The sequence below is a fragment of the Rousettus aegyptiacus genome, unplaced genomic scaffold (genome assembly GCF_014176215.1).
Source record: "Rousettus aegyptiacus isolate mRouAeg1 unplaced genomic scaffold, mRouAeg1.p scaffold_m13_p_13, whole genome shotgun sequence".
Taxonomy (NCBI): domain Eukaryota; kingdom Metazoa; phylum Chordata; class Mammalia; order Chiroptera; family Pteropodidae; genus Rousettus; species Rousettus aegyptiacus.
The window spans coordinates 46,844,469-46,872,233 of record NW_023416288.1 but is presented as its reverse complement, the minus strand read 5'-3'; the positions used below and the strand labels follow the sequence as shown (position 1 = coordinate 46,872,233).

The following is a 27,765-nucleotide window of genomic DNA, read 5'->3' as shown; positions in this document are numbered from 1 at the left end:
ATCGCTTTAAGAATCGATCAGTAAAGAAACAGCAGAGGAGCTGTCCGCACTGCCCCTTCAGCTGAGTCCCCGTGTCCCCGTGCGCTCCTCAGAGCCCACAGCCGCGTTCGCAGCGGCGCCGGAGCCAGGGCGGCCCAGGGCGCAGCTCTAGGCCCCGCGCTGGGCTAGCAAAGCAGCCCCCACTTCAGAGCCTCTTGCGGCCTTGCTCGGCAGCTCCAGCGCCTGCAGGGAGGGCGCCCTGCTCTTTTCCCGGCCACAGCGGAGGCGGGAGGTATGGGGAGAGGCGCTGGGAACCAAGGCTGCAGTGCGCGGCGTGCCGATGCAGGACGAGGAGCCGCGCAGGGCCCCTCTGCCCGTGCGGAGCGGGTACCTGAATGCAGGCACGGCGGAGGCTGGCATAAAGGACATCAGCACGAACAGAGGCGTCTTGCAGTGGTCATCCTAAAAGCATAAAGAGAAAGAAAACACATATGTCGATGTCTGAAAGCCTTCCTGCACAACTCCTGACGTCCTGTTTTCAAAGACACTCATGGGAATAAGACTAGGTAGCCCTCTCCACACTCAGCGGGACCCCTACCTACTAGAAAGCCTCACACTGATGACTGTTCTCAAGACTTCCACAGGACACTTTACTCCTCTGTGTGACATACGAACTCGTGCAAATAGTGAGCACCTACTGTGTGCAAGGCACCAATCTAAATCCTAGGGTACCCTAGTAATCAGAACACACGAGATTTCCTCCTGTCAGACTCTTTTATTGTAAAAACAATATTGATGAAAGGAAAAAAATTAACTGTGATATACGTGGCATCCTAAACATAAATCTCAAGCAAATGAAACTAGTCTGAGAAAATTTTTTAAATAAAACAATCAGAACATCATTACAAAGATAATGCAGGTTCAATGGTATACATATGGGCTTTGGAGCCACCTAGCGAAATCTAAGTCCAAGCAGATCCCACGACCTGGTCGGGACAACGCGGAGCAGAGGCTGGCCTCTGGGCCTCCGCCTCCGCCCAGCTGGAAGGGTCACTGGAAGGGCTGAGTGAGGACTGCAGCAGACCCACCACAGCGCCTGGGACACCATGGTGCTCAATAAATTAGAGCTACCCTACTACTGTTTTATCACGACAATAAAGCAAACAGTAGACCACACTTGATCAAGAAAACGTAATAAAAGTATCCTTGGTTGGTTGGGAAAATGAGGGATGGTGGATCCCCCCAAAATAGAAAAGAAATGACTTCCCTGTTTCTTCAATATATATGAAACAGAAACAGGAGGAACGTCGAAATATGATCTGCAATTCATTTGCATTCAATTAGAGTGAACCGGCCCTTACCCCCAATGAATATCTTAATGTTACAAGTCCACTCATTGTTACTGCTGATTCTACTCTATGTGCAACTTACAAAGTATTTATTTGTTTACAGGATGAGCATGCTCTTCTCTGAATTCTAAGGGTAGGGAAGCTCTCTTGCCAGAATCATTTGGAATTAAGTGAATTAACTGTCTTCCTTGGGTTCCTAGACAGCCCAGGCCACACTGCTCATCTGTCATCTCATACGGTATCCTATGGGCATCTGTATTTATCTTGAGAATCTTCAGATGATGCTGGCTTCAGTGTAATTATTTGAGCTTTAAATGTACTAAACTTCAGCAAGGCAGATTATTTACTTTTGTGGACAGGACATGTTTGCTCAGACATGTCAGCCGCAGAAACCTGGCCCCCAGAGCAGCTGTAGAAGGGCGGGGAGTAAGTGCACCAAGAATCAGGTGGTTCCTAAGACCTATGATCATTCTACACCCAAACCATGCTCTTTATAACATGGAATAATCTGCATTTTCATTTGTTTTTGAAATATGAACTTCCTTCAGAAGAAAAATAAAATCAAGGAATGAGAAGCCTTTCTTCGTCCACACAAAGAACTACACACGATCCTCAGCCCCTACAGCACGGACACAAGTGCTTCAAAAACACATTTGCCTAAACTGCCCGTGAAACCGAGGTGCTTCTGCACCCCGATGTTCGCAAACTCCTCTTTCTGGATTCCTGGCAAATCAAACTGGATTCTGAAACAGTGTCATGGACCATTGAAACGGACGCCCCGAGCACTCAGCCCCGACGTTTCTCTGGGTGCGGGGTGTAGCGCTGACAGGCACATGGGGCCAGCTGTCCTGCCGGGCAGGCGCCGGGCTGCAGAGGCTCGAGGACGGTGGGGCACCCCGCTCCCTCTGCACAAACGTCATTTCGCCTGCGCCAAGGGTGCCGGTCTCACCTGGAACACCTTCAGGTACTCGGGGAGCACAGAGGCGAACTTGCCGACAGTGTAGCCTCTGGCCTCCTTGTTGCTCTCCATGCTTCTGTGAATGCTCTTCCAGAGAATCACGATGACTTCCAGTAAACCCGCCATGGACGCGGCATCGTGGACTGACAGGGTTTTGTCCAGAACCTAAGACACAAAACAATTTTACTGTGAAAGAATCAAATCCTAACAACTCTTAAAATAACGGCACTATCTTTAAAAGCACATCTCAGAATTCTAGATCGAAAGCAAGAAAGGTAAAGAATATCAAGCCTATATTTGCATGTCATAATGACTTTATTCTGTATTTGAGAATCTCTAAGACGTAAATCTGTTGTTAAAAGCCCACCCAAGAAATAACAAATTACAAATTAGCTTGCTACCCTTCCACTGAAAAGTCATGCCTGGGAGCCGGCCTGAGATGCGGAGGCCAGTTCACTTCAGGGGTTGGTGTTTTGTGCCATCTACTCAAATGTAATGGAAAATAAACTTGTTTAATGAGGATACACAGACAAAGCAGTTTCTATAGGAAGTGAGATTTTTCAGTGGGCAGTTAATACTGTGAATGAGGTATGGCCAAATTTAAAGAGCAATGAAACTACCAAAGGCTTAGAAACTACCGTAAGAAGACAGCAAGGACAAAAACATAAAAAACCACTTCAAAAAATTTTGCATTTAGCCATATATTCTTAGAATGAGAATATCTGTATGACAAATTATGTTTCTTTTCTAACATAGATTACAATGGAACTACATATTTCTAATCCCTTTTCTTCTCTAATGGTACAGAAAATGGACTGAAATGTTATAAAATGCAAGCTTTCTCATAAACACCTAGGTTTCTAAAACAGGGGTGGGGAGTTCCTTCAATATTAAAAACAGAATAGTCTCTCAACTCCTACTTACAAAACGTGTTTTCGTTCTTCTGTAAAGCCACGTCCGCCCTCAGCGCGCGTGGTCGAGAGGCTATGCTCACGGCTCAGCACAGGACACAGCACCCACCGCCGTCCCGCACCCACTCCGCACACTGCAGCCCCACCCTGTGTACTGGCGGGAGGCCACCATGCTGGCATCGCCGGCCAAGGTTTCTGAAGATGTATCAGCAGCAACGGGAATGCTTTCCTGAAGAACCCTAGCCACCCCATCCATTTTTGAGGGAAAAGCTCTGGAGAGAGGAACTCTGACCCCGCCCAAACTAAAAGCAGAACCAATTCCAAATGCTCCCAGCGGAAGGTTCCCAAATCAGGGCTGAAAAGACCAGGTTGCTGATGAAACTACCAGTCAGGGGCAGTCATCAAGATAAAACGCAGATTCACTCTCTCTACACTCTTTTCTCTTTATTCCAAACCTGCTTTCCCTTCCTGGGACAGAGAAGAGGAAAATGTCTGAACGGGCTGCACTGGTGGCCCCACCAGGCCTGAGTCCATGGGCACATGTGTGACCGGAGCTGTCCTGACGTGCGGCAGGGCAGCAAGAGACCAACGAACAAGCAAAGCCACACTTCAGCCTTGGAAGCAGCTTCCGGGGGGTGGGGGGCACAGGGCGGGGAGGGAGGCAGGGTGGACCAATGCCAGGGCCTGGCCTGGTGGCCACCATGCAGTACCATGTCTCAGCGAGAGCATAAACTGTCTTTGGGGACTTTCTTATAAATTACTTTCTAAAAGACAATTCTAATTAAGGCTCATTCCCAGAAATTTAACCCCATGGTACTCCCAACAGCATCTCGTCAGTAAATCCTTAAGGGCCCCACCAGCCACCTAACCGTAAAATACAGTAACCTTCAGGACCCAGTCCAGGTATGCCACCCTCAGGCAGAATTAAATATGCAGGGAAGCTTAAGGTGAGGAAAATTAGGAACAGGGTATTACTACGAGTAAAGGTCCTCTGTGTTAAACCCACCCAAACTCCACAATAAATGACAAAAAATATATGATTCTTTCAAAAGCGTGATTTATGATCCTCCAAAATTACCAGCTGAAATGTCAATGCTAAAGAAATCAGTTTTTAAATATTCCTACGGGTGGAGGTGAGGGGGGATAATTCTATCCTTTCTCTTCTTGAGTTCCAAAGGCTGGTATGAAGAATAAACTGACCTAAAACCAGATCAACAGGAGAAAAACCAATTTAATGTGTGTAAAATGCTGGTCTCTGAAAGACTGAGCCGGCCAGCTTTTTATACTTTTTAGACCAAGAAATAATACAGTTGTGAAGTGCCGATAGGACAAAGACCTAGGGTTTGGTGTTAATTAGTGAGAAGCGCAGACAGTTTGGGCTTGCTTAGTACTCCAGCAAAGGCGTAACGCGCTTTGTTTATGAAGGCTTTGTGGCCCTGGAGTCCCTCACTCTGCCACTCGGGGAGACCTGGGGGCAGGCTGCCCTCCGTAGCAGTCTGTGGAAATGGCACCGTTGACCTGACGCTCTGCCTTTTCCTAAGCAGCGAGGGGGAAGGCCCGCCCGGTCCGCATCAGGGCAACGTGGCCACTTACACTCACGTTCTCCTTCTCCCGCTCCTCGCCATCCTCCTGGCACTCCCGGATGGCCTTCCGGATGCAGGCGTTTAAACAATGGCGAATCACATGGATCAGCTTTGCTAAAATGTGTAGGGATAATCAGTAATTAATTGACATGTTTCCTCGACAAAATTATCTTTCTAATAGTGAAATTACAATTCCTCAACACTAACAGCACTATCTCAGGGAAATCATTAAGAAATGCATTGACGCAGGAAGCTTTAACATGACCAGTGCGGAGCACGCAGAGCGCTCGCCGTGAACCCAGGACGGGCACGCGGACGCCGAGTCAGTACCTATGTTGGTGCAGGCAGTGTGCTCGTGGGCGTGCTGGTAGAACTTCCTGGCGGCTGCGCGGTTCATCTGGAGCAGCGTGACACAGCGCTCACACCACACCTCCTCGGGCTGGTTCACGGGCAGGAAAGAGTTAAAGATGAGGCTCACCAGGCGTCGAGACACAGGCCGGGAATCTAAAGCCAGACGGGCCAGAATGTGCTCCATGGGGCATATTTTCCAAAACTGTATAAAGCATGTATGCAGAAGGAAACTGTCAATTGTTCTTATAACCTTGAAAACATTTTAAGCAAAATTTCCAGAGCATCATCAAAAAGGAACTAACTTTTATATTTAAGAAATTTCATCTCATACCAGAATCTATGACACTTCTGTGGAGAAATGAGAATTAATAAATCCATGTTTTAAAAAGCACTGATGGATAACGTACCTAGGTATAAGGCTGCTGGGGGGTAATTATAATTAATTAGCACCATGCTTGTTGCACAGTAAACTCAAATGAGAGCTGTGCTTATCAGTCTGATCATTTAAAAATTTCCTAAGACACCTTAACTTTCGGCCCATTAATGTGACAATTGCATTAGAAATTTTACAACGGTTTTGACATAGAAAGCTAAAGCGGCTCCCCATCTCCTCCCTTCGGCACGCCCAAGGCCACCCAGACCGAGGGTCTGCAGTGGCACCCTCTCGCAGGCACGTCCACCCGCCCTCTCAGTGCCAGTCTGCCTAGGTAACCACACGGCTTCCTCCAGCCCACCTCACTCTGCCGGGAGTGTCTTACTGGCCCTCTGCTCAAAGTTGTCCACTGCCCACAGTAAAAGGGCCAAACTTCTAAGCAAGAAATTCAAGACAAGAGGAAAATATCACAGTATAAGAAGAAGAAGACAACAGGCGAATGGTGAAATGTTCAATTCCCGTCTCAGTCATTATCAGCTAGTAGTTCTGTGCAAATACCCTCAAAACAGTTTTCTCACCTGTATAATGGGCTACCATCACCGACATCTCTTTCTCAAGGACCTGGCTGTTAGCGGTCATTCTTTCCAGTATTTTCAACTGGACGTTTCTCATCAGTACGTCACCCCAAGCCTTAGAACGAAGAGCCCACACACGGCACTCCACCTGAGTCTCCTGCCTCCTTCCAGGGCCCACCTCTGCCCTCAGCCCCTCCTATCATCCCCTACGTGCCAGCCATTCCGCCCGAGGCCTCTGAGGATCAAACACGGCACCAGCCTCTCTGAGCTCAGTCCTATCAGGGCTTACAAAGGAAATGAAGGAGGAGGGTAGCTCACATTCCGGCTCTAGCACTGGATGCAACCATGTCCGCAAGCGCCCAAGCACAACCAGCGCCTGACAGCAGCACGTGCCGCGTCATTCCGACCTGGCGGACAATCGGCCACCCACATCCTGGTAGCTGCCTCTCCATACATCCACCAATCCGACCCTGATTTTCAAGAATCGCGTGTGTGCCCACCAAAAGCCTTTGCAGGGACCTCACTGCTTAACCACGCTCTGCCTCATCTGTGCAGAGCTAAGGCTTAAGACGAAATAAGCCCCTCGCCGAAACACTTGGTCCACGCTCCCCGGCACAGAACTGCCGTCCCCGTCCTACCCGTCTCCCCCGTCCTCTTGGGCGGACCCAACGACAAAGGGAGAACAACTGCTCTCTCCACTTCCTCACCAGCCATCACTCCAATAATCCTCTGCAAACAGGTTTACAGTTCGAACACAAACTAAGCCAAAACATTCCACTTCAGATTCAGAACCACAATTTTAATAGGCTGCTATGACAAATTCATTCAGAACTGCAACCAGCTTTTTGGTTGAAACTGACATGCTAATCCTAAAATTTATATGGAAATGTGAAGGGCCTAAGCCAGCCACGGAACTCTGAAAGGACAGGGCTGGAGAGCAGAGCTCACACGACCAGCTTCTTGGAAAGCCACCTGGGCAGTGCCACCCGGCCGAGCAGGAAACGACAGAGGAACGGGGTGCAGCAAGTCCACATTCAGCTGATTTTCGACAAAAGTACTGAGGCAGTTGAGACTAGGGGTGACAGGGATGTTCTTACTACGCAGGTGACATGAAATTTTTTTTAATATAAAAAAAATTCACAGTTTGAAATTCAACACGCATAAAACACCACGTATCCGATGCAGCGTGAGCCCCCCCAGACACGCAATCCCTGCCACGCGGGCGGCCGTGCCTCATTTCTTGCTTCCTTCTAGGGATATTATGTGTGCGTCTGAGCAAATCCACACGTGCGGCTCCCGTGTTCTACAGCTGGTGGCACACTACACACAACGACACTTGCGTTCGCTCCCTGTCCTGGCGGTTACTTCCACGGTGGCTCGTCCTGCTTTGCGTTCACACAGCGCTGTCTCGCTGGACCCACACGCCACAGGCCTGCGCAGCCGACCCCGCCCTGATGGGGCTTGTCAGCCTGCTACCAAATCCTGGGCCATGAAAAAACAGCATTTACAGCAGATTTTAGAAAAGCATCATGCAGAGGAAGAAAACTCACAAATACTAAGGAAGTTAAGGATGTTATAACTAACATTTAGCTAACAAAAGCTGAACGGCTATAGTTAGAGGAACATCGCACATACATGCCTGTCAAACGAGTGCCTCCGCGCTCCCTTCTGTAGGACACGGGGGATGCGGAACCGCCTGTTCCACATTCCTCCAATGTCTGACTGCTTACTACGTGCCAAGCATTTAAATAGTTCTAAAAAAAACCTTTCACGTCTATGACAAAAATAAAACTTAAGGAAGGTACTTACATTGTCTTTCAAAGAGAAAACACACATTGTTATTTCTAGAAACTTCAATGAATCATAAAACAAATAAAATTTTGACAGTAACAATTGGTAGACTATACCAGATATCAATTAGTTTGAACTGTTATTACTAAAACTCTTGGAATTAAAACTGTTTTGTCTTTTTGTTGATGAAAATAATGTACTCACTTATTTTACGTCTTATTGAGAAAGATCCTGTGGACCTTACCTTAGCAGCCCTCACGGCCTTAACTTTCAGCAGCATATCAACAAAAGCCACTCTCACTTTCTCTGAATTGTCATGGAGACTGTATTTTACTGCTGGCAAAAGCTGTTCTAATAATGGGTGGCTTAATTTGTTATCCAAAAGTATCGGCAGACACTACAAGGAAAAAGATAACAGTTCAAAATTAGAACTTAAACAAAAAAGAGTTTAGTTTAGAAAATTCAGGTAAGAAAACACTTGAGTTCCACCTTTACTAGAACTGCTAGTGAAATAAACATACCTACAGAAAACAACACTTTTCTCTAACAGTTTCGTATAAAAAACATATTTTTAATGAATTAGTATAGTTTCAATGACTGATCAGTTCCTCCATTGTTTCATTCAAACAAGACTCGAGCGGTCACAAAACGATATTACAACGCTTATTCTTAGTAGGTTTCAGAGGTTTTAGGGTAGAAGGAAACACAGAACAGCTGGCAGGGTGTGCTCCGAAGTCTAAGCCCCAGAACCCTTTTGTACATTCACTCCCTATACCTCCCAACTTGATCCCACGTGAAACCAAGAAGGCACAGGGCCCCACGCCCGTCAGACCCGTACCCCGCAGGCTGTCCCCACGCTCATGCCAGTGGGAGGCCAAGACCTACCCAGGCTCGTCAGAAGGTCTGATGCACTCCACCACCTTCTCTTTCTTTACACCTTAAAGATCGTACTTAAATGGATGAGCTAATACAGTGTCTGGGATTTGCTTCAAAGCAAGCATGGGAGACAATGGCTGGGGGTGCAGAAGAAACAAGACTGGATGTGTCCTGACAGCTGCTCAAACTGGATGACTGAGGGCAGAAAAGATACTTTTGCAGGTTCTTACTAAAAGTACATACAGTACGCCAGAGAAGTCAGCTTTAACGTACAATAATTTTTAAAAGTTTTTAAATACATACAGTTCCTATTCTAAAATGCTGTGCCCACTCCCCCACATACACTAAAAACTATTCCAAGTAGGCATTTTCTGTAGAAAACACTTTCAATTTAGTCTATAAAACCTTACTTTGTATATACAACAAAATGTCAATAGTGCTGCATCTGTGCAGGATTACCGGTGATTTTTAAGTTTTTCTTCCTCTGGGTTTTCTAACTTTTCTATAATAAATAAAAATTGCTTATGTAATTTTAAATCTTACCTTAAAGACAGAACAGCGCACATCGGCCGAGCTTGTATCAAATGCCAGTTCCCCAGTTACCTTCTTGAGGAGATCAACGAGAATGGTGGGAGGCATCATCTCCCAGTATTTGGAAGTTATTTTACAAACACCGAGAACCCCTGTAGAGCGGACCATCGGGTAAGGATCTTCCAAAAGGCTCTATAAGTAAGAAGGGGAAAAGGCTTAAAATCTTATGTCCGTTCTCTCTGTATCAAGATCTGCTTCGCCCATTAGCACTTTGGGCATTCGCAACTTAACAGATATTGGAAGCTTTAGAAATACCGGTGATGCGCAGACTCTTGGGTCTCTGATCATTTATCGTTTGCATGGCTGAGGAGAGGACCTCGTTTGCCAATCCCATCCACTGGGCTCTGCTGACAACAGAGCCCCCAAAGCCAGCTCCACCATTCAGAGGGCTGTACAGACCCTGGTGGATCCTACTGGACACAGCCTATGTAAGCCACTGACTTGAATTCCCAAAGTCTTGAAATGCACAAAGCCCAGAATAAAGTAATTCCACTTACAATGACGAACCAAGCAATGGTCATCAGTGGTTGCTAAAAACACGGAGTCAAGATGTTATGTACCCCTGATGGAAATACACAAGGGCACCAGAAAAAAATCAAACACAACAAACAAGATGCCCACAAAAACGTGACTCTCAGTAACTTGACATTTAACTCTCAATTTACAGAGCATACGAAGGGCAAAGGGACAGACAACGACACTGCAGGTTCTGAAGAACACAGACCGTAGGAAACACAGGGGTGACCTGGCTTCCTCACCGCCGGAAGCACCAAGGGGAACACACGGGAGAGTGAGGAGGAGGGACCGCCGGCAAGGGGACGGGCAGCCCGTGGGACGCGGACACCAGCCCGACCAGTCGTGACGCATGGGTCTCGATGGAGAGCGGTTCTCACCAAACTGAAAAATCGTCACTGAAATATCACTGGAAAACAGTGACATCTGATGACATTAAGGAATTGTGGTTCATCTTTATTTCCTACAATGGTACTAATTATGTGATAAAAAAAAAAAAAGTCCCTATGTTTTAGCAATACCTACCAAAGTATTTAGAGTTGAGCTGATCTGCTTCAGAAGCAGAGAAAAAGAAATGGATTAGGCTTGGGTCAGGAATTACTGCAACTGTTATGCGTACATGGGGGTCATTATATGCCAGGCTCTCTATGGTTAATTATGTGTAAAGTTTCTATCGTGAAATTTTAAAAACAAAATAATTCTTACTCCGTAATCAGAAAGAAAAAGGGAGTGAGCTTCAAGTTGGAATGAATCAGTACTTACTTCCTCTCTCCTCCCTAAAGTCTCTCCAAAATGACAAATAATAGAGATAACTATGCCAGAAACAAAAACCGAGGAGTTTCTATGAGAAAGAAGTGAAAAGAGACAGATTTATAGAGAAAGGAGCAGCGAAGGTTGTGACCTGGACATTCTTGTGTCCTGCAGAGCTCAGATCAGCACCAAACCTGGGGCTGGGACCACAGGTGCTATGAGGGCCACAAACACCTCTGCAGACACAGGGTGGTGGTTCTGGGGTAAACATTTGCCCCCAGGCTAAACAATCTACAGGGAAAAGTTCTCAGAACAGATACTGGGGGCCAGAGGAGCACGGCTCTGTGTAATAATCCTAAAACCTCCACACGGGAAAAAGGAAAGGCAAGAATGCCAACCACGAGGTAACTGGGTCACCAGGCCTGCCTGTCCCTCACACATAGAACCTAAGGGGATTCCTATCTGATGATCAGCTCTGTCCATGTACATCAAATCATGACCAACTTACCATGCAAGGAAGAAGCCTACTTCTCTTCTGGGGAGACAAGCATACACATAAAATGCTTAAAATTATTGCGATAATCAGATGTTCCAAAAGAGATTACGAGAACAGAAAGGAGCATTGTAGGCCCACGCTGCAGCAGAAGGCACCAGGGGAGACAGGTCCCTTGAAGAATATGAAGAAGATCTGGATAGCTTGCCATCTGGTGGGCAGGGCACAGGCAGATACAGGGGGACAGCCAAGACGTACACCGGGCCCAGATAGAGCTGAAGCCATAAGGAGCCTGGCCACATGAAATACGTACATACAGTTCTTCAAACTGTTTCTGAATTTCACTATCCATTTCAATGGCATTGAAGTTTGGATCCCTAACAGGAAATGCTTCAACGAACAACAGCGCAGCATTTGACCGGACTTCAGAGTTTCTGGCCTAAAATAATGAAAGAAGAGTTTCAGGATCCACAGAGATGCCATTCAAAGGCTTCGGTGTAGAGTTCTTGGAATAAAGTTCCAAGTATCACAACACAGACACATTTACAAATTAAAGACAATTCTGACATTTAAATTGACCACACTTGCGAGACCTTCCTTAAGCTGAGCCCAACTCTCAGTTCAGTGTTGACAGATATGTTTCAAAACCCACCTTGTGTCATTACGACAGAGACCATCATGTCCCACTCCCGACACCAGTTCCCTGTGTTCGAAATCACTGGCGTGGTCCTTTAAACACTCAGTGTTGTCATCTTGGCTCCCAGTCACCAGCAGGAAGTCTTAAAGGGACCAGGACAGCCCCGCCCTGCTCTGCAGAACCCCACCACCTCTGCTGTTAGTGTGACTAGTCCCCTTCTAACTGTGTAGTCAGCACTAAGCCAATTCAGACTCCCAATTTAATGCTTTTAATATGAGAATAGGACATCCCAAAATTTCACAAAGCCCCCAGCCTCCAGTCCTATTTTTACTGCCTTATTTCTGAATTAGAGCATACTGAGTTCACAGCAGCATCGGTACATTCCAAACACGACAGGCTACTGAACTGCTTACCTTCAACCCTCTCCAAAGGATGGGCTTATACAGTCTATAAAGCATCTCCTCCACTCCCTGCCGAACTCTCTTTTGATGGTGAAAATAACTTAGCACCTAGGAGCCAAGAAGAGGAGAAAACAGAGGGAGTGTTTTTAAAAAACATCTGAGATCCCACTTTGAAAAGCCCACAGGGAGAGCATGTTCTCCTCCCCAAAACGGGCACTCATGCCTCAGTCCTGAGAGCACCTGCAGCAGACAGATGTGTTGACAGCACTCGACGTGGGTGATCACGTGAGAGAAGCCTGTGACTGCTGACCTGGGGGCTATATGAGGTTTAGGTTCTAGTTTTTCTCTGTGACCAACAGCCACACACCCCATAACCTCCAGGGAAAATGGAAAGGAGTTAGGCTAAGTGGTTTCTGTAGCTCACTCCGGCTCTACAAGGCGCTGGGCTCCCAATCTGTTTGGTTCTAAGAGCCTATAATGGATACCCGAAAAAGGCGCATCTCAAAACAAGTGTCGCTGCTTAGTGACCCTTCACAGTACGAGCTCAGTTTAGACGCCAAGTGCTCCCCCAAACGTCTGAGAAATCAAAAGCGGGGTTGCCCTGTGAGCGACTGTTCCTGTGTTCTTTCCCCCTCCCTTTTCCCAGCAAGGATCTTCCTGCAACTCTTCGCAGACTCTTGTCTCCAGCAACCATCGATTCCACCTTACTTCCTTAATTCACAACTCTAGGAGCTAAAATTCTATTAGGAAAAAATAGAAAAAAAAATTAAACAGGCTATACAACTTATACTTTAACTGAACTTGAGTCAACTTCACCCTGAAAGAACTATAGTCTGGGGATTATTTTTTCCTGATTGTTAATTCTTTATTTAGGAGTTTTGTGATAAATGATATTAGTCTACACTTTGTTTTTTGTGTCCAATATTATCAAGTGTTGGTATCAAAATATACTTGCTTCACAGAAAGATTTTTCAATACCTTTAAGATACTTCACAGACCATAAAAGTCACTCTTTTAAAGTGTACAATTCAGTGGGTTTTAGTATATTGAGTTGAGCAACCATTACTGTTACCTAATTTTAGATTTCCGCCAATGATATGAGGATTACTTTCAAATGACTTCTGAAGCATGTCCTGAATGCATTTCAGCGCATCAATAAAATCGTTTATCATATATCTTTATCCAAAGGAGGATTTGAGGAATAAGCTATTAAGTGTTATAAGCAGTGATAATAATTCTTTAGAGTCCAGGAATACATTGCATTTAAAAAGTGAAAGCTAATATTCTTCAATATTCTGTGCATTTTTCCATAAATTTATCAAATAGTGATAGCTATACTTAAAGTATCTTAATTACTCTAACCACAGCAGAAAAATCAGATATAAAAAAGTCTTTAGTTATTTGGTACCAAGAGTAAAGCAACTATGTCACCAATCTGTAGTTTAACATGTCATTCCTTATGACCAAGCAGAATCTAAAGCCCAAAGCATTCTGTGAAATAAATGACCCAACTGACCTACGGCTTTATGAAGCCACATTGGGACTGGGGCACGGGTAGGTAAGTATCTCTGGACTCTTTGTCTTTGAGTAACTCAAACTTAATCATTGATAATGTAAAGAAATGTTTTCTTATCCACTTAAACTTAATTAGTATATCTACATTCTACAAATAACTGCGATTTCACTATCAAAAGTGTAAAGAAGCAGCCCTTGTCCACCTAGGCTGTTGACACAAGGTACCGAAACAGCAAGCAGACAAGGTGACACCTAGGACAGGACACTGATCAGCACAGCGGAGGGGACGTCCTGGTCCCTCAAGCCAGGGTCAGGGGATCACCCAACATGTCAGTGTGATAAAGGCGCTGATAACAGAGCCTCGCTTACATTTACAATATAAGGATAAAATTAGTTACCATTTACGATATATTATCTTATTTACCATTTACAAGATAAAGATAAAACTCATATATAAATTCTCAGATTATCCTTTAAAAACAAAATCTTATCAAAAGAAACTAACAAAACAGTCCATTCAGTTTGCAAAATACCAACATGGAAATTTAATGTATAAAAGTAAATGATAAAAATAATCTTAAATACCTTCTTTTTTGAAAAAGTGGTAGTGGCAGCTAGAAAGTGATGATTCTGGACATTTTAATTAAGGTGGTTTAAGTAAAGTTCAGCTGCCTTAACAGCACACCTTTGCTCTCCTAATCAAGACTCTGGTGGCAAATAGCAAGATTCCGAGACATCCCTCTAACTGATGCCCACGAAAGCTCAACTGAATTTTTAAATTTAAGAAAAACAATGTTCTAAAAACCAAGGAGATGAGACGCGACTGAAGCACGCAGGACGAACGCTGGGTGTCGCCTACCTCACGCACTCGGGGGTGCACCGGTGACCTCCGCTGAAGGTGGACGCCGTGGTACATGAAGTCCTGGATGCAGCTGTGCTCGACGGTCTGGAACGACAAACGGCAAGCGGCACGCGAGTTATCGGGGTGCGCACGCCCAGCCAGGCGGAGGGGCAGGCCATGCGGCAGCCTGAGCACGAAGGGCCCGTCTGCCCTGCCACCCTCGGTCTCATGAGGGAAAACCTGGACCCCGACATCACGGCTCTTCGGTTGCAGTACACCCCTTAGAGCTCCTTCAATTTTCATACAGCAAAGCGGACACTTGGCCTTCTACCTATTGGATGAGAACTCAATCTGTGCTAACGGGCAGGGCCAGTTTCCCCCTAGCACAAGGCTAGTTCAAGCCAGACAGGGCTCAGGGACTGAGTGAGCTGGGAGCCCTTCCTGAGTCGTCCTGTAACCTCGGAAGTCTGGATCTTTTGCAAGAGCCTGTCCAGAACTGACACTAAACCACCTCAAAGGTGGGGGCCAGGATTCCAAACTGACCAGAATAAGGTCTTTCAGGGCTACTGCAGAGAGGGCTGGGGCAGGACGGGGTGCGGGAAGCTCCTGGGGAAGCCAGGGCACTGAGGGTCCTCGACATTGGGACAACTGAATGGAGCAAGGCCAGCCACCAGGGACAGCCCAAGTTCCCAGTGGATGGTCTGGTCTGTTAGTTGCCCTGTGCTCTGCACCACCCCCCGATGTCATGGCTTTACAGAGGGGCATAAGGAAAGCTTTCTACTAATATTCACTTCTTCTCCGTTATCTTTGAAAATATTTCCTTCATCTGAAGCCACTAGTAAATCTTAACGCCATCACATGGGGAGAAGCAGACTAGACTGTCGGACTTGCGACGAAATAGGAGATTCACGGCACTACCTGTTAAGTATTTGTGCCATAAAGTCGAGTTCTCAAGCTAATTACCAGCATATGGACATTCTACAGGAGAAATGACCCAGTTTCTTCAACGTATTGGTGACATAGATTTTAAAAAGTGAATGTTGCACAAGATTTAAATGGTAGGACAAGCAAATATGCCATTGGGAAACCTGTTGGATCTTGATTCCAAAAAAAAAAAAAAAAAAAATTAAAAAGCATTTTTACAAAGCTGAGAAATTTAAATATGGCTTAATTATTCTTAAATCTACCCAGGAATTTGTTTGGTACAATAAGGGCACTGCATAGCCATATTTTTAGAGATGCAAACCGAAGGCCATAGAAATGAGATGGCATGTCTGGAATTTGCTTTAAAAAGTTGGAGAAGGGAAGAAAGTGAAAGGAGAATGTTGAGAAGTATAATTTCTGGTACTAATTTGGCACCGATCTAGTTAAATAATTAAGTTTTTAATCACAAACTCCTATTTTTTAAACCACTACTGGAGAAAAGGGGGACAAATATCTCTTCCTGTGGACAAGTTTCACGCCATAATACAACGCAAAAACCGCACAATGCCCTAGTGGTCCCCTTTCCTGCCCAAAATTACATCATGTCAAACTATTCTAGAAGTTGTCGGCAGGGAAAAATAAGTGATAACCCTTTGCTTTTCAGAAGCAGAAGTCACAAAACCAGCTTAAGATGGGCAGGAGAGCAGAGTGGACCGAAATAAACTCCAAACCCCCTCTGCCTGCAAACCTCCTCTCCCAGCCACCAGGTCAGGGCCTGCTCCCCAAGCAGGAAACACTACTTTTTGACTTAGAGTAAAATCTTACTCTGAGGGAAAGAAAACACATTTGAGAATCTAGTCTTAGAAAAACATAAGGGCTATCAGGCAGACTCCTATGATGTTTCTGACACGGCCTTTGAATATTTAATTGTGATGGTGGATTATACAACCATGTCTTCATAACATAGATATCATACAGTCACTGAAGGCTGGCCATATTCAAACCAAATGTCTTTAAATTCTCAAAAATAATGTAATTAAAAGAAGTGGCCTGAGGTTCACAAGAAGCACTGTGCAACAGAAACAGAAGGTGAGCCACAAACGCAATTTTAAGTTTTCTAGTGGTCACATTAAAACAGAAAAGAGAAACAGGTAAAATTATTTTAATACTTTGTTTAGCCCTTATATCCAGTATCATTTCAACATGCAGTCAATATTTTTAAAAAATATCCCTAAGATGTTTTATATTCTCTTTCCATACTAAGTCTTCAAAATCGGGTGTGTTTCTTACGCTTTCAGCACGTCTCCATTGGGACTGACCGCATGTCACATGCCCAGCAGCCACGTGTGGCCAGACGCTGCAGGCCCAGAGCCGCCCCACTGCACATCTCGGTGGCGGGTGCGTGGGGCTGTGCTCAGGCACAGGAACGAGCACGTGGGGGCTGGAGCCCACCACACAGGTTCTCATCATGTGGCTTTATTTTGACAGACGCCATCAACACAAGTTTTAAGGGACTCTTCCATGATGGCTTATTTAGTAATGAGAAGTTAATAAAATAAGTGTTAACATTTAATAAAATGAAAATACCTCTAAAATTTTCCCTGAAGCCTTTTTCCAAGCTCTGAAATAAATCTCTGCAATGTGGACCATCAAAGACCTATTAAAGAAAATTTTAAAGTTTTAATGCAAGTTCAAAGCATTATAGTTTTCAAGTATATTATTTCAGGTAACCCTCCTACCCTGGGGAAGAAGAAACTCGGTTCAAACCAGTGCTTTGCAAAACACCTGTAGTGTTCTGTGATCTACCGACAGAAGAAAGTAGAAGAAAGTCTGCAGAAGCGGAACTGAAGTATCACCCTATTTTCTTCCTTCTCAGGCAAGGCTCCCCCAGAACTTTACTATTTTCTGTGAAACCATGAGAACATAGCCCAAACGGCGTGGCCAGTGTTAGGGACACAGGCTGTACTGTGATCGAGGCTGAGATTTAACTGGTAAATAATGTCGCTATTTAAAGAACTCCCACAAATTAAAATCTCAATTTCAACGTCATTACTGAAAAAGAATGGTTTCTTATAGCAGGGAAAATATCCAGTCGTATGAAAGACCACAACAAATACCATAATTTAAGAGATAATTTCTAAAGCTCCCAATACATTAATATAACTTTTAAAAGTGAGGTCAACTAGAATTTTTCAAAATGAGATTAAGATAACAGAAAATATTAATTATGTTTAATACTTACTTGGGTAATCCCTGTAACTGGTTTTTAATGGTCCCGTGGATCATTTTAATAAAATTTATATTCCAATTGAAAAGAGAACTAAGAAATCTTCTTCCCTGTAAATTAAAAAAAGCAGATCTGATAAAAAATCCCAGTTCTTAAAAACCAAATAATTCTTTAAATGTTTAATAACATCGACGGAGGCTATTCCTAATCGGGGAAGCGTCCACAATTATAACTCCGTGTCCACAGAACAGAGTTGTGCTGGTGTCTGCTCCTGTGTGGGGTGCAGTGGGAGCCTCGAGGCGACAGAGAGGGACAGCAGGACAAGGGCGGGAAGGCTCCCATCTGAGAGGCTAGCAGGGGACACCACGGAGTTCCTTTCTTGCTCGACCACATAATTACTCAGACGGGCAGCCACCACACAGCCCAGCAAAGCAGTTCAATGGTTCATCCACATTTCCTTCTGTCATGGAGATCTAAATAACCCAAAATCAAAGAATGCTTGAAATCTCCATTTTGGGGTGGGAATGGAATTGAACATTAGTGCATATCATCTATTATAAATGAGAAAACTGAGGACTTGTAAAGTTAAGAGGCTAAGTAGCTAAGAATTTTCAAACACGTATAGCCCGCAAGTTACAAATGGCATACATATTGTCTTGTAACATTAATTTACATGCACGCTACTAGATGACACACGTGAACCTATACACGCCACAGACTGCATACAATGCATCAAGAACATCCCTGGAGAACAGCACCATTACCTCTTCACAGACAGAAACGCAATGCACTTCGATGCAAATGGCAGTGACCACGCATGCATCAAGCACGTTAAAAACCAGTATGTATTGCAAGCAACTTGTCAACAGAGTACAAGGTATTTACTGTTTACCCCAAATGCTTGGAAACCGACCTAATCAAATTAATAACTGATTAGGAAGCTCGTTTAGGTATCTTAAATACAAAAGAGCATATCGGTTAAAAAAAAACTTCTAACACTCATGCGTGTTTGTCCGTCTATGCCACGTACCTGCACATACATATAAGTTAAACAAATAGAATCCATCAACTGCTAAGTATAAGCCAAAATAAATTGTGTGTGTGTGTCTGAATCCACTTTTAACTTCACTCTCCCCCCAAATTTCATAACCATCCTGGAAATTCTTAAGGCACAGGCCACTCGCCAGCATCTTTTCTAAAGGTGATGCTGCGATCACGGCCACAAGCACAGCGAGAGCCCTGAGAGATGGGCACCCGGCCGGCACTGCGCGGAGGGCGCTGCACGCACCGCCACACGAGCCCCTCGCAGGAGCCAGTGAGAAGCCAACTGCTGTTTCCGCTGTGCAGAAAGAAACACTGAGCTTGAAAGTAGTCTGATCAAGGCCACCACCCACAAAGTGAACAAACAGGATCTGAAAACGGCCTTTCTGACCCCAGAAGCCAAAGGTTTGGGTCAGTATGGTCAGTCATGACTGATGGCCTTTGACCTGGGCTGGCCAGAGATGGTGCACTGGAATGCGCAAACTGGGTCGAATTCTGTCTCCACCGCTGACTAGCTGTGACACCTGGAGAAGATTCTCCTCTGCAGGGCTTCCTGACAGGGCCTCGCCCTCCTCCTCTGGGTAAGCCTTGCCCACCCCGCCGGAGGAAGGATGACCTCCTCCTCTGCCTGCCCCACATACGGGTCTGCGAAGCCATAAGCAACCAAGCGCAGAGGCTGTATTTCACAGCATGAGCAACAGTCTTCTCTGCTTCGCGGGGACAGTCAATGATCGATAAACCACCATAGAAAGACCCCAAGGCAGTACAGCAGCACTGTCCAGCAGAACTAGGCCAGTCACTCTAGTGTTTAATTCTCTAGTACCCACATTTATAAAAGCAAAAAAAAAAAGTTACCTTTAATATTTGTGTAAGCCAATATGTCCAAAACATTATCACTCAAACACATAATAAATGTATAACAATTATTGAGATATCTTATACTTTTTTCATACTAAGTTTTGAATCCATGTGTATTTTACAGTTAAGGCCATCTTTCATGTGCTCAGAAACCACATGTGGGAGTGACCACCAGAATGGACAGTGAAGCAGAGGGCCAGAAGCCTCTCTGGGTTTACTAATGGCAGAAAAAAGAAATCGAGACTATTGCGTGATGACAGTTTTGAGTACATGCCAATTAACCTGGAATGAGGGCAGAGGGCCAGCTCTAATCCACCGAGAAGTGCTTTCTCAACCTTATTTTTAATCATTCTTATTTAATGCAATCACAGGTCCTCCAAGATTCGCACAGGCACCTGTTACCAACTGACTTAATGATGAAAAATAAGTAATGACTTGTAAAATGTCTGCTTAATACTGCCATGTATTAAATATGACATGCAATAAATATCATGGCCCTTGATAGCTAAGATGACTCTTTCATCAAAACAAGGTACACTAAACACAGTAACGGCAACCACATGAACTTAGGGAAAAAAAATCGATTAAAAAGCAGTTCACAAATAAACCAAAAAAGAAAAACCTAATTACCTCTTCCTTCTTGATGTAATTAACATTGATGAAGCACTCAAGTAGCATATTTTTAATTTCTCTACTTTCCTCCAAATCATAATCAAAGCAATATAAAGCCTGATGAATACGCCAAAGTCGACATATGTCTGCACCCTAAGAATGACATAAAAAAGAAAAACATTAGTTTTTTTAATAAACAGATCACATTTCAAATTAACTATAAGAATATTTTATATCATAAATAATTACAACTCTATTCATTAAAAAAAAATGACATTTTAAAATTTGCAAATGTCTCTTGTAACTCTAGAGAACACCTTTACAAAACGCAGGCAGAAGCCAGCAGACACCCTGATGCCCAGCACAGCTCAGCACTTTCCTGCAACGAGGAAACGTTGGAGTCTGCAGTGTGGAGCCACCAGCCACCTCAGCCTGTCGAGCAACTGAAATGTGACTGGGGTGAATGAAGAACCCAATTTTTTAATTTTCTTAGCTTTAAATTTAAATAGCCCCATGTTTGGCGCAGATGTAGAAAATTAGGAAGATGGCAAAGGTCTTGATTGAAAAGCTAAACAAAAAATGGCAGGAAAGTAGATTTTAAAAAGACAAATCAATGATGGCTTAAGGATAAATTCTAACATAAACAAGGGGTTTCAGTCACTCCTAGATCGCCGGCTGAGGCTGTACCCAAAGGGCCCTTTCTGTCACAGAACTGACTGCTCCCTGGAGGCCCCAGGAGGACAGCCTCTCACGGGGAGGCAGGAACACGCGTGGTCGAAGCTTTCTCAAAAGCTGCTGGCAATATGCATCAAGACCTCCACGTTCAAACCCAAGGACCTACGGATTTCATTTCTAGAAATCTGTCGTGAAAAAAAGACATGGAGATGTGGGAGAAGTGCCAGAGAAATCCCTCCATAGCCCTAAAATAATGACAATGACCTTGGGTAGTAGAATTATGGACAACTTTTATCTTTCTCATTTTCTCTTTTCTTCATTAACCCAATTTTCTAAGATGAACATGAGTATCTGCTGTTGACCTGATCAGGGGGAAAAACGTTTTGTTTTTTTCTGGATTTCTGAACTACACTAAAGATTACAGGATGAAAAACAGCCCAAGTTACAGCTGAGCTTCACACTCACTCTCCATTGGTCCTCAGGCCTGTGCTCTCATCTGAAACAATCCTACCCCCACCCACCCCCCTGCCCACCGGCCCAGTGTGGCATCTGCACCTGGGTCTGAAGGCTGTGCCTGACTACTCCTGCCCCCTCCTGTCCTCACCAGTATATGTCCCATCCTATCCGGTGCCACCATGGGGTCTGCCTCTGAGGACCACTCTAACATGGGCAGCTACGCCCAGTCTCCTGCCTCAGTATTGCTGCTCTCCCCTGCCTTGAACTCACATATGGTGTAAGTTGAATAGTCACCTTGCGACTATGAAGAGACAAGACGGAGGACACAGGCCACACATATGTGGGAGAGGGAGGAGAAAGCCTGTATACGGCTGCACCATGGAGCCGCTGCCCACCCCTGACTGCCAACTCTGAACACCCTGTAGTTTAAAAAAAAAAACCTTAACAGGAGAAACCACTGTAGTCAGGCCACTGATGAGGAAACACACTCATAACAATATGAACATGTGCACTGTTTAAGTAAAAAGCAAACACACTGTTTTCGTCTCGAGACTCCTCCTCAGCAGCATGACGAAAGCAGTCTTGCCCATGTCCTCTTTGGCAGGCAGGCCTCTTTCCCACCACGTGACACACAAGTCCTGAATGGAGCCCTGCAGCTTCCGTTCAGATGCAGGTAGCGCGTACAGGACACCTAAGAGACCCAGCAAGTGTCGTCAGAGGAGCAGATCAGAATTAGCTGTGACTCAACAGTGTGGCGCACCATGACTTAAGAAGGTTTGCTAAGCACTAGATTGTTTGATTTGCCAAAGATTTATATACATTACTTATGGAATGCAAACGATACTAATTAAAAACTGTTTCACTACTGCTATAAAAGCAGACCCACTAATATAGAGAATTTAGAACTAGGAGACTCACAGATGGCATCCTGCCCACACCCCTAATTTAAGAGGCAGGTATCAAAGCTATCGGAATGTAAGTGCAATGACACCATGGTGACAATTCACGCCAGAGCCGGGTCAGGTCTACTGACTGACAATCACCGCAACCATCCCTCAATGTGTTGGCCTCAAATTCTGGCTAATTGGTGAAAAACAGCAAAAGCAACTATTATAATAAATACCAAAACTGCAGTGCTTTTATGAACAGAAATGTTCAAGAATGAAAATACGAATAATGTACCCATAATTATAATCCACAGATATGTGAATGCCATTATACTCACACAAAATTCCCCAATTAATGAAAAGTTGGGAGCTACAACATTAGTACTAACTGTTTCACAAAACAGTTATCGGGAGACTGCAAAAAACCCAACTGTCGGTAACATGCACGAAGCACTCGGGAGCGATTTTCAGTGATTACTGTGCAAGAATTCTGAATAAAGCACATGCCACACTGGTCCACGAATCCACGTGATGCTGAGAATGAAGAGCTGGAACTACTTATATTCACAGAGTGGGGGGTGAGGGTACGTGAGATTTTTCTTAAAATCATTACTTAAAATTACTTTTGTGTCTATAAAATGTTATATACATTTTATCATGTCTTCTCATTAATTCAATCTAGTGCTCCTCCTAAATAATTTTATAGTTCTAAAATTTTTATAGTTATAAACCAAATTTTATAGTTATAAGTTAAAAATCTTATAGTTCAGTTAAAACTTGAAAAGTACCATAATACAAATTGAATAGAAAAACTGCTCTGACAGTCAACAATTATTCCTCAGGTAATGTTCATAACATATTTAAAAAAAAAAAAAAATTCAGTGTCACACATATTTGGTTAAACTGAAACTATCTGGCAGCAATTCAGAATTACTAAATTAAGTAATTTAATAAATTTAGAATCAGACTATTTCCCCTTAATAAACTCTACTACTGGTCCTGTAGGTCAAGCGGGACACTCCTAAAAACCTGCGCACAACAGTTAGTTGCTCAGTAATGCCCATTTTCACCATGTGAAATATTTATATGCAGCTTACATTAAACTAATTACTCAGGACGGCCACTGAAAGAAGACCCCTTTGCTCCTTTTCTGGCCGAGGTAGAAGAGCTTGATTGCAAAGTTATGCCTTAATATCACTTCGGCAGCAGACATCACCCCAGCTTCCTTTTACGGAGTATCATTTAGACATCCCATTTCTAAATATGCCACATCACAACAAGTCAACTTACCATTTAATATTACAGCACATTCCAGTAAGGCCTCATAGTTCTCATTCTCATTTATTACAGATACAGAAGCAAGAATCACAGATGTAATTGCACGGATTATTTCTATGCTTTTTTTCTATAAATAAAAAAAATGAAGCTATGAGTGAATGAAAATCAACTTAAAATTCCTTTTTTTTTTTTTTTAAGGCGAGGCAACCTTTGGTTGACCTCACAGACTGCAAGGACCTTGTCAGCTTACAGTCCCTTATTTTTTTGTTTTTTACACCTACAGCACCTGGTCTTCCTACGTGGTCTCCCATCCAAGTACTAACCAGGCCCGACCCTGCTTAGCTTCCAAAATCAGACAGGATCGGGCTTGTTCCGGGTGGCATGGCTGTAGACTTAAAATTTCATTTTTAAAAGAAATATAAAAGTTACTAAATTTTTAAAAAATCAGACCACACTTCTAGCTTATTTTAAAAAGTGACTTCAAGGTGAATATAAGTCAGCTGTCTGAAAAACACCACAACATTGAGCATTAACAATGGTAGGACTGGGAACGGGTAAAACTACAATAAACTTCTAATATTCTTGACTTTTTCACTTAAATTCAATTATGCAAAAACAATTCTTTTGAACAAAGAAAAGGCAAAATATTTTACTTTTGAAAGACCAGTACTACCGTTTTTGAACCATGGTCTGTTTCCATGTCGTCTTCGCCCAGGTCTTCCTCTGCCTGCCACCCATCCACCGGGCTCTCTAACAACACGTCTGTCAGTAAGCTCCTGAGCCTTCGCCATAGCTCTTCCTTCTGTTTCCTTGATAATTCATCTAGTAGTTCATTTAGGTTGAAAGGGTCAGAAGCATCCTCCTGTAAAATAAACAGCAAGTGTTACATTTCAAATAAAAAAATTAGTTCTATCCTTTTTACGATGGCATCAAAAAAGAAGTTTAAGTGCTAACTTAGTTATAAGTTCAAGAATTTGGTTGTAGTTATCAAAATCTATTCCTAAATGGGAAAAGTATAGGGATTATCAGGCAAAGTAGCAGATTCCTCCTACACCTATTCAGCTCTATCCTATTCTTTGGAGTTAAAATTTAACCCAATTAGCAAAAATCCTCCCTAAAATCAATTCATCCACATGTCCACCACCTCCAGGCCTATAATTACTTTACAGAAGTATGCCAGAGTATGAAAATCACAAGAAAGCTAAACATAAAACTTACATCGAGTTGAACAAATTGCAAAAATTCTCCAATCAGCTCCTTAGACACTGCTTGTACAAATGTCTCACGTTTTTCCATGACAGATGGAACTGTGTTTCATATGGCATTTATTCTGTAACCCTAGTGGAAAACACAATCATTCAGAAACTTAAGTCTGCAAATATATCTTCTCCTACAAGACGTAATTTGGCAGTAACATCCAAAATTGCAAGAAAATTCCTCTACCACCTATGGTAGATAGTTTCTAACACTATTCTGACATAATACAAGTTGTAATACCTAAAAAATAATCTCCTAATTTCCATCACTGAGGATAGTATCAACATAACATTACAGTATTATCAACTGTTAAATAAACTGCCATCTAAGGAAAGAGAAGGCCAAATGGCCGTAGGAATTGTACCCTCCTTAGTACCTCAGCATGATGCTCAGGCAGGTCTGACTCAGCTCAATGGAAAACAGGCTGATCCCAGCTGCGAAATGCTGAAGACTCTCCCTTCCTAAAGGGCCATTCCTCCTTGTCACAGCCCAGCTGCCTTGTTTTTCAGTGTGGCACAGGGTCACCTGGGAGCTTGTTAGTGTATGCATCAGGTGTGCACGCACCTCTCCCCTCCCCCTGGGGTCCAGAGCTTGGGGGACCTGGACTGTGCACAACCTCCTTCCTTGCATCTTCCCCGATAAAACCTATTTTCCATTTATACCACCTGTGCTAGCAGCGCCCTGTTGGAAAGATACCAATCCAAAAATAAATAGCCAAATGATGTAACTATACGCAACAGGACCCCTCTCTTTAAAACAAATGAAAACCTGCACTATTACAGAGCAATATGGAAATGTACTGGTACCAACAGCAATATTATGGGGATAAAGAGTCATCTTAAACATTAGAACCCCAGATCTTAGGGTCTAAATTAAACCAACAAAAGTAGAAAATAACTTCTTCACGTAAGTACCACTGAAATCTGGCCACCTCATTCCTCAACTAGAAGGCTGAGCTTTGAGCATCACTTCCTGCCGGCCAGCCACAAGCTGGATGACTAATAATGCCTAGTGCCAATTCACCAGTTTCAAAACAAGTAACATTCCAAAAAGTGTAATCAAGTACATGGAATCTCATCTTAAACTGGGCGTCTGTGAGCCCTCCACCCTTTTCTGTAATTCTGGCACTTTCCTGGAGTTCTCTACTTCCAAGTGCGCACACAGTGATCTACTTGCACTGCACTACCAAACTTATGGCCCTACGACCCTTCTCTGAGGAGAGATGCAGTTCTGTTGGGTTACTATGTCTCACCTTACGCTCGGCGTATCGTCCCAAGTGGCACACTCTGTTTCTTGTACTATTGTACACAGACCGACCTTGTGCTACTCTGAAGCCTAGGGATCACCCCACTATGAAGTTATCCATCTCCGCAGCAGGGAGCTCTTCAGGCAGGAGATCTGGAGGATTTAAGAGGAGCGTTGAAAAGGAGGTCCCTGCCGCCTTGGCACTGCCTGTAGGCGGTGCTCCGGCCCTCCCATGCCCACATCCGGGCAAACCATTTCAGAACTATGAGATGCTTGACGGCGGGTCCCCCGGGCACAAACCGGGGACTGATCGTCTGTGGGTTCGGTCAGTCCCTGGATCCGGTCTGAGGGCCTTCTGTGGGGTCCGTCCCCGGATCCAGGCGGGGGGTGCTCTGTGGGGTCGGTCACCGGGGGTGGCACGGGCGTCGCGCGCTCGGCGCGCCGGTGCTCGACTCTGCTGCGCCCCCTCAGAGACGGCAGCCGGGCCGTGGGTTCGGACGCGGCCCACGCGGAGGCTGCGGTGCTGGTGGCCAGACCCGCCCGACTCCCGCCGTTTCCCAACTCCCTGCCGGAGCCCTTCACGGTCCGGCACTGCGGCGCTCACCTAGTCCTCGGGACCCGCCGTTTCCCGCGCTCGGACCAGATTCAAACCCGCCCGCCCGCTCCCGCGACGCGCTCCGCCCGCCGTCGCGTCATCACGCGCTGCTCTCGCGAGAGCCGGCACGCCTGGGTGGGCTCGCCGGCGGGCGCGCGCACCTGCCGCCCGCGCTCGGCCCCGCCCACACGCTGCACGTCCGCCCCGCCCCGCGCTCGGCCCCGCCCTTCCCACGCGGGGGCGGGGGCTCGCGTTTCCCGTCCGGCATCGAAAGTGGGTTTATCAGTGGCTTAAGCAGGTGTAGTCCCTGATATAAAAACTGACCCAAAATAAAACTGACATCACTCTCTACGTATTCAAGTCTATCTGAATACTCTAGCAATTGGATACCTGTTATTTTTAACCCTAATTTCCAGGGCTTCCTCATGATTCTCTCCTGACGTAGTACCTGTTTTTCTAGGCAGTCTATGGATCATGTCTCCAGCAAAATATATAAATTGAATTTTTAGAATTTTGTAACCATAATGCTCTAGATTTGACAACTTTGACATTTACTGTGTACAAAAGAAATCAAAACAATATAAATTTTAAATGTATTAAATACCGATTCAGTTTGAAACTAAAATTTTGTTGAAGTGCACCTTTTAATGCTATGGTTAAGACTATTTTTTCCAATTTATGTTTCCAAAGATAAATATTCTATTCTGATTTTTTCTGTTTATAGATGCAAATATTGAGAAAACTTGTTCACATAAAGAGACAGAAATGAAAAATTAATATCAATTCATTTAACATATTTTAGTTAAATGCAAAAAACCACATGCTGATTATCATCAATTTCTTTTTATTTAATTTATATCAGTTAACAATTTGATTGGGCTTTCTTTCAATTTTCATTGAAAACAAAAACTTGGAAGCAACCCAAGTTTCAAAAAGATTTTTTATCCAGCAGCTTGAAATCACTCACTTTGTCAGTTTCTAGGAAGTTAACCAAAAAACCTTTACCCAAATACATTAAATTACTACTAATTATAGCAGTTACTCTTTCGCATTTCAAGGCACTTTGTCAATAAAATTTCTTTAAATAAAAGCTTTCATCGTTTGCTTTATGTTTTTCCCACACCTTTGAGAGCTACAGATTTAAATCGCTCAATTCATGGAGAATTGTCTTCCAAACAATCCAAGTGAAGCTAATCTGTCAAGATGAAATTAACTGTCAAAAA

General features: G+C 44.2%; 1 protein-coding gene and 1 pseudogene across 3 annotated transcripts in view; both read right to left on the bottom strand.

Annotated features, from left to right (window-relative positions):
- The window catches only part of NCAPG2 (non-SMC condensin II complex subunit G2), a 44,552-nt gene extending 17,903 nt beyond the window's left edge, over positions 1 to 26,649 (bottom strand). The window contains exons 1-18 of one of the 3 annotated variants that reach the window (XM_016160968.2): positions 26,552 to 26,649; positions 25,955 to 26,100; positions 24,664 to 24,783; positions 24,119 to 24,307; positions 23,458 to 23,572; positions 21,817 to 21,971; positions 20,168 to 20,302; positions 17,654 to 17,748; positions 16,999 to 17,068; positions 14,506 to 14,592; positions 12,144 to 12,239; positions 11,407 to 11,532; positions 9,290 to 9,469; positions 8,115 to 8,267; positions 5,111 to 5,333; positions 4,791 to 4,894; positions 2,278 to 2,451; positions 371 to 441 (exon numbers count right to left, since the gene is read on the bottom strand). In XM_016160968.2, coding sequence (XP_016016454.2) covers positions 371 to 441; positions 2,278 to 2,451; positions 4,791 to 4,894; positions 5,111 to 5,333; positions 8,115 to 8,267; positions 9,290 to 9,469; positions 11,407 to 11,532; positions 12,144 to 12,239; positions 14,506 to 14,592; positions 16,999 to 17,068; positions 17,654 to 17,748; positions 20,168 to 20,302; positions 21,817 to 21,971; positions 23,458 to 23,572; positions 24,119 to 24,307; positions 24,664 to 24,741 — 2,051 coding nt within the window. In that variant the 5' untranslated portion in view covers positions 24,742 to 24,783; positions 25,955 to 26,100; positions 26,552 to 26,649. Of the gene's footprint in view, positions 1 to 370; positions 442 to 2,277; positions 2,452 to 4,790; positions 4,895 to 5,110; positions 5,334 to 8,114; positions 8,268 to 9,289; positions 9,470 to 11,406; positions 11,533 to 12,143; positions 12,240 to 14,505; positions 14,593 to 16,998; positions 17,069 to 17,653; positions 17,749 to 20,167; positions 20,303 to 21,816; positions 21,972 to 23,457; positions 23,573 to 24,118; positions 24,308 to 24,663; positions 24,784 to 25,954; positions 26,101 to 26,247; positions 26,475 to 26,551 lie in introns of those variants that run through there. The other 2 variants (XM_016160970.2, XM_016160969.2) reach the window with 2 other exon arrangements.
- On the bottom strand, positions 23,720 to 23,838 carry LOC118610914 (annotated as a pseudogene).
- Positions 26,650 to 27,765: the final 1,116 nt, after the last annotated feature.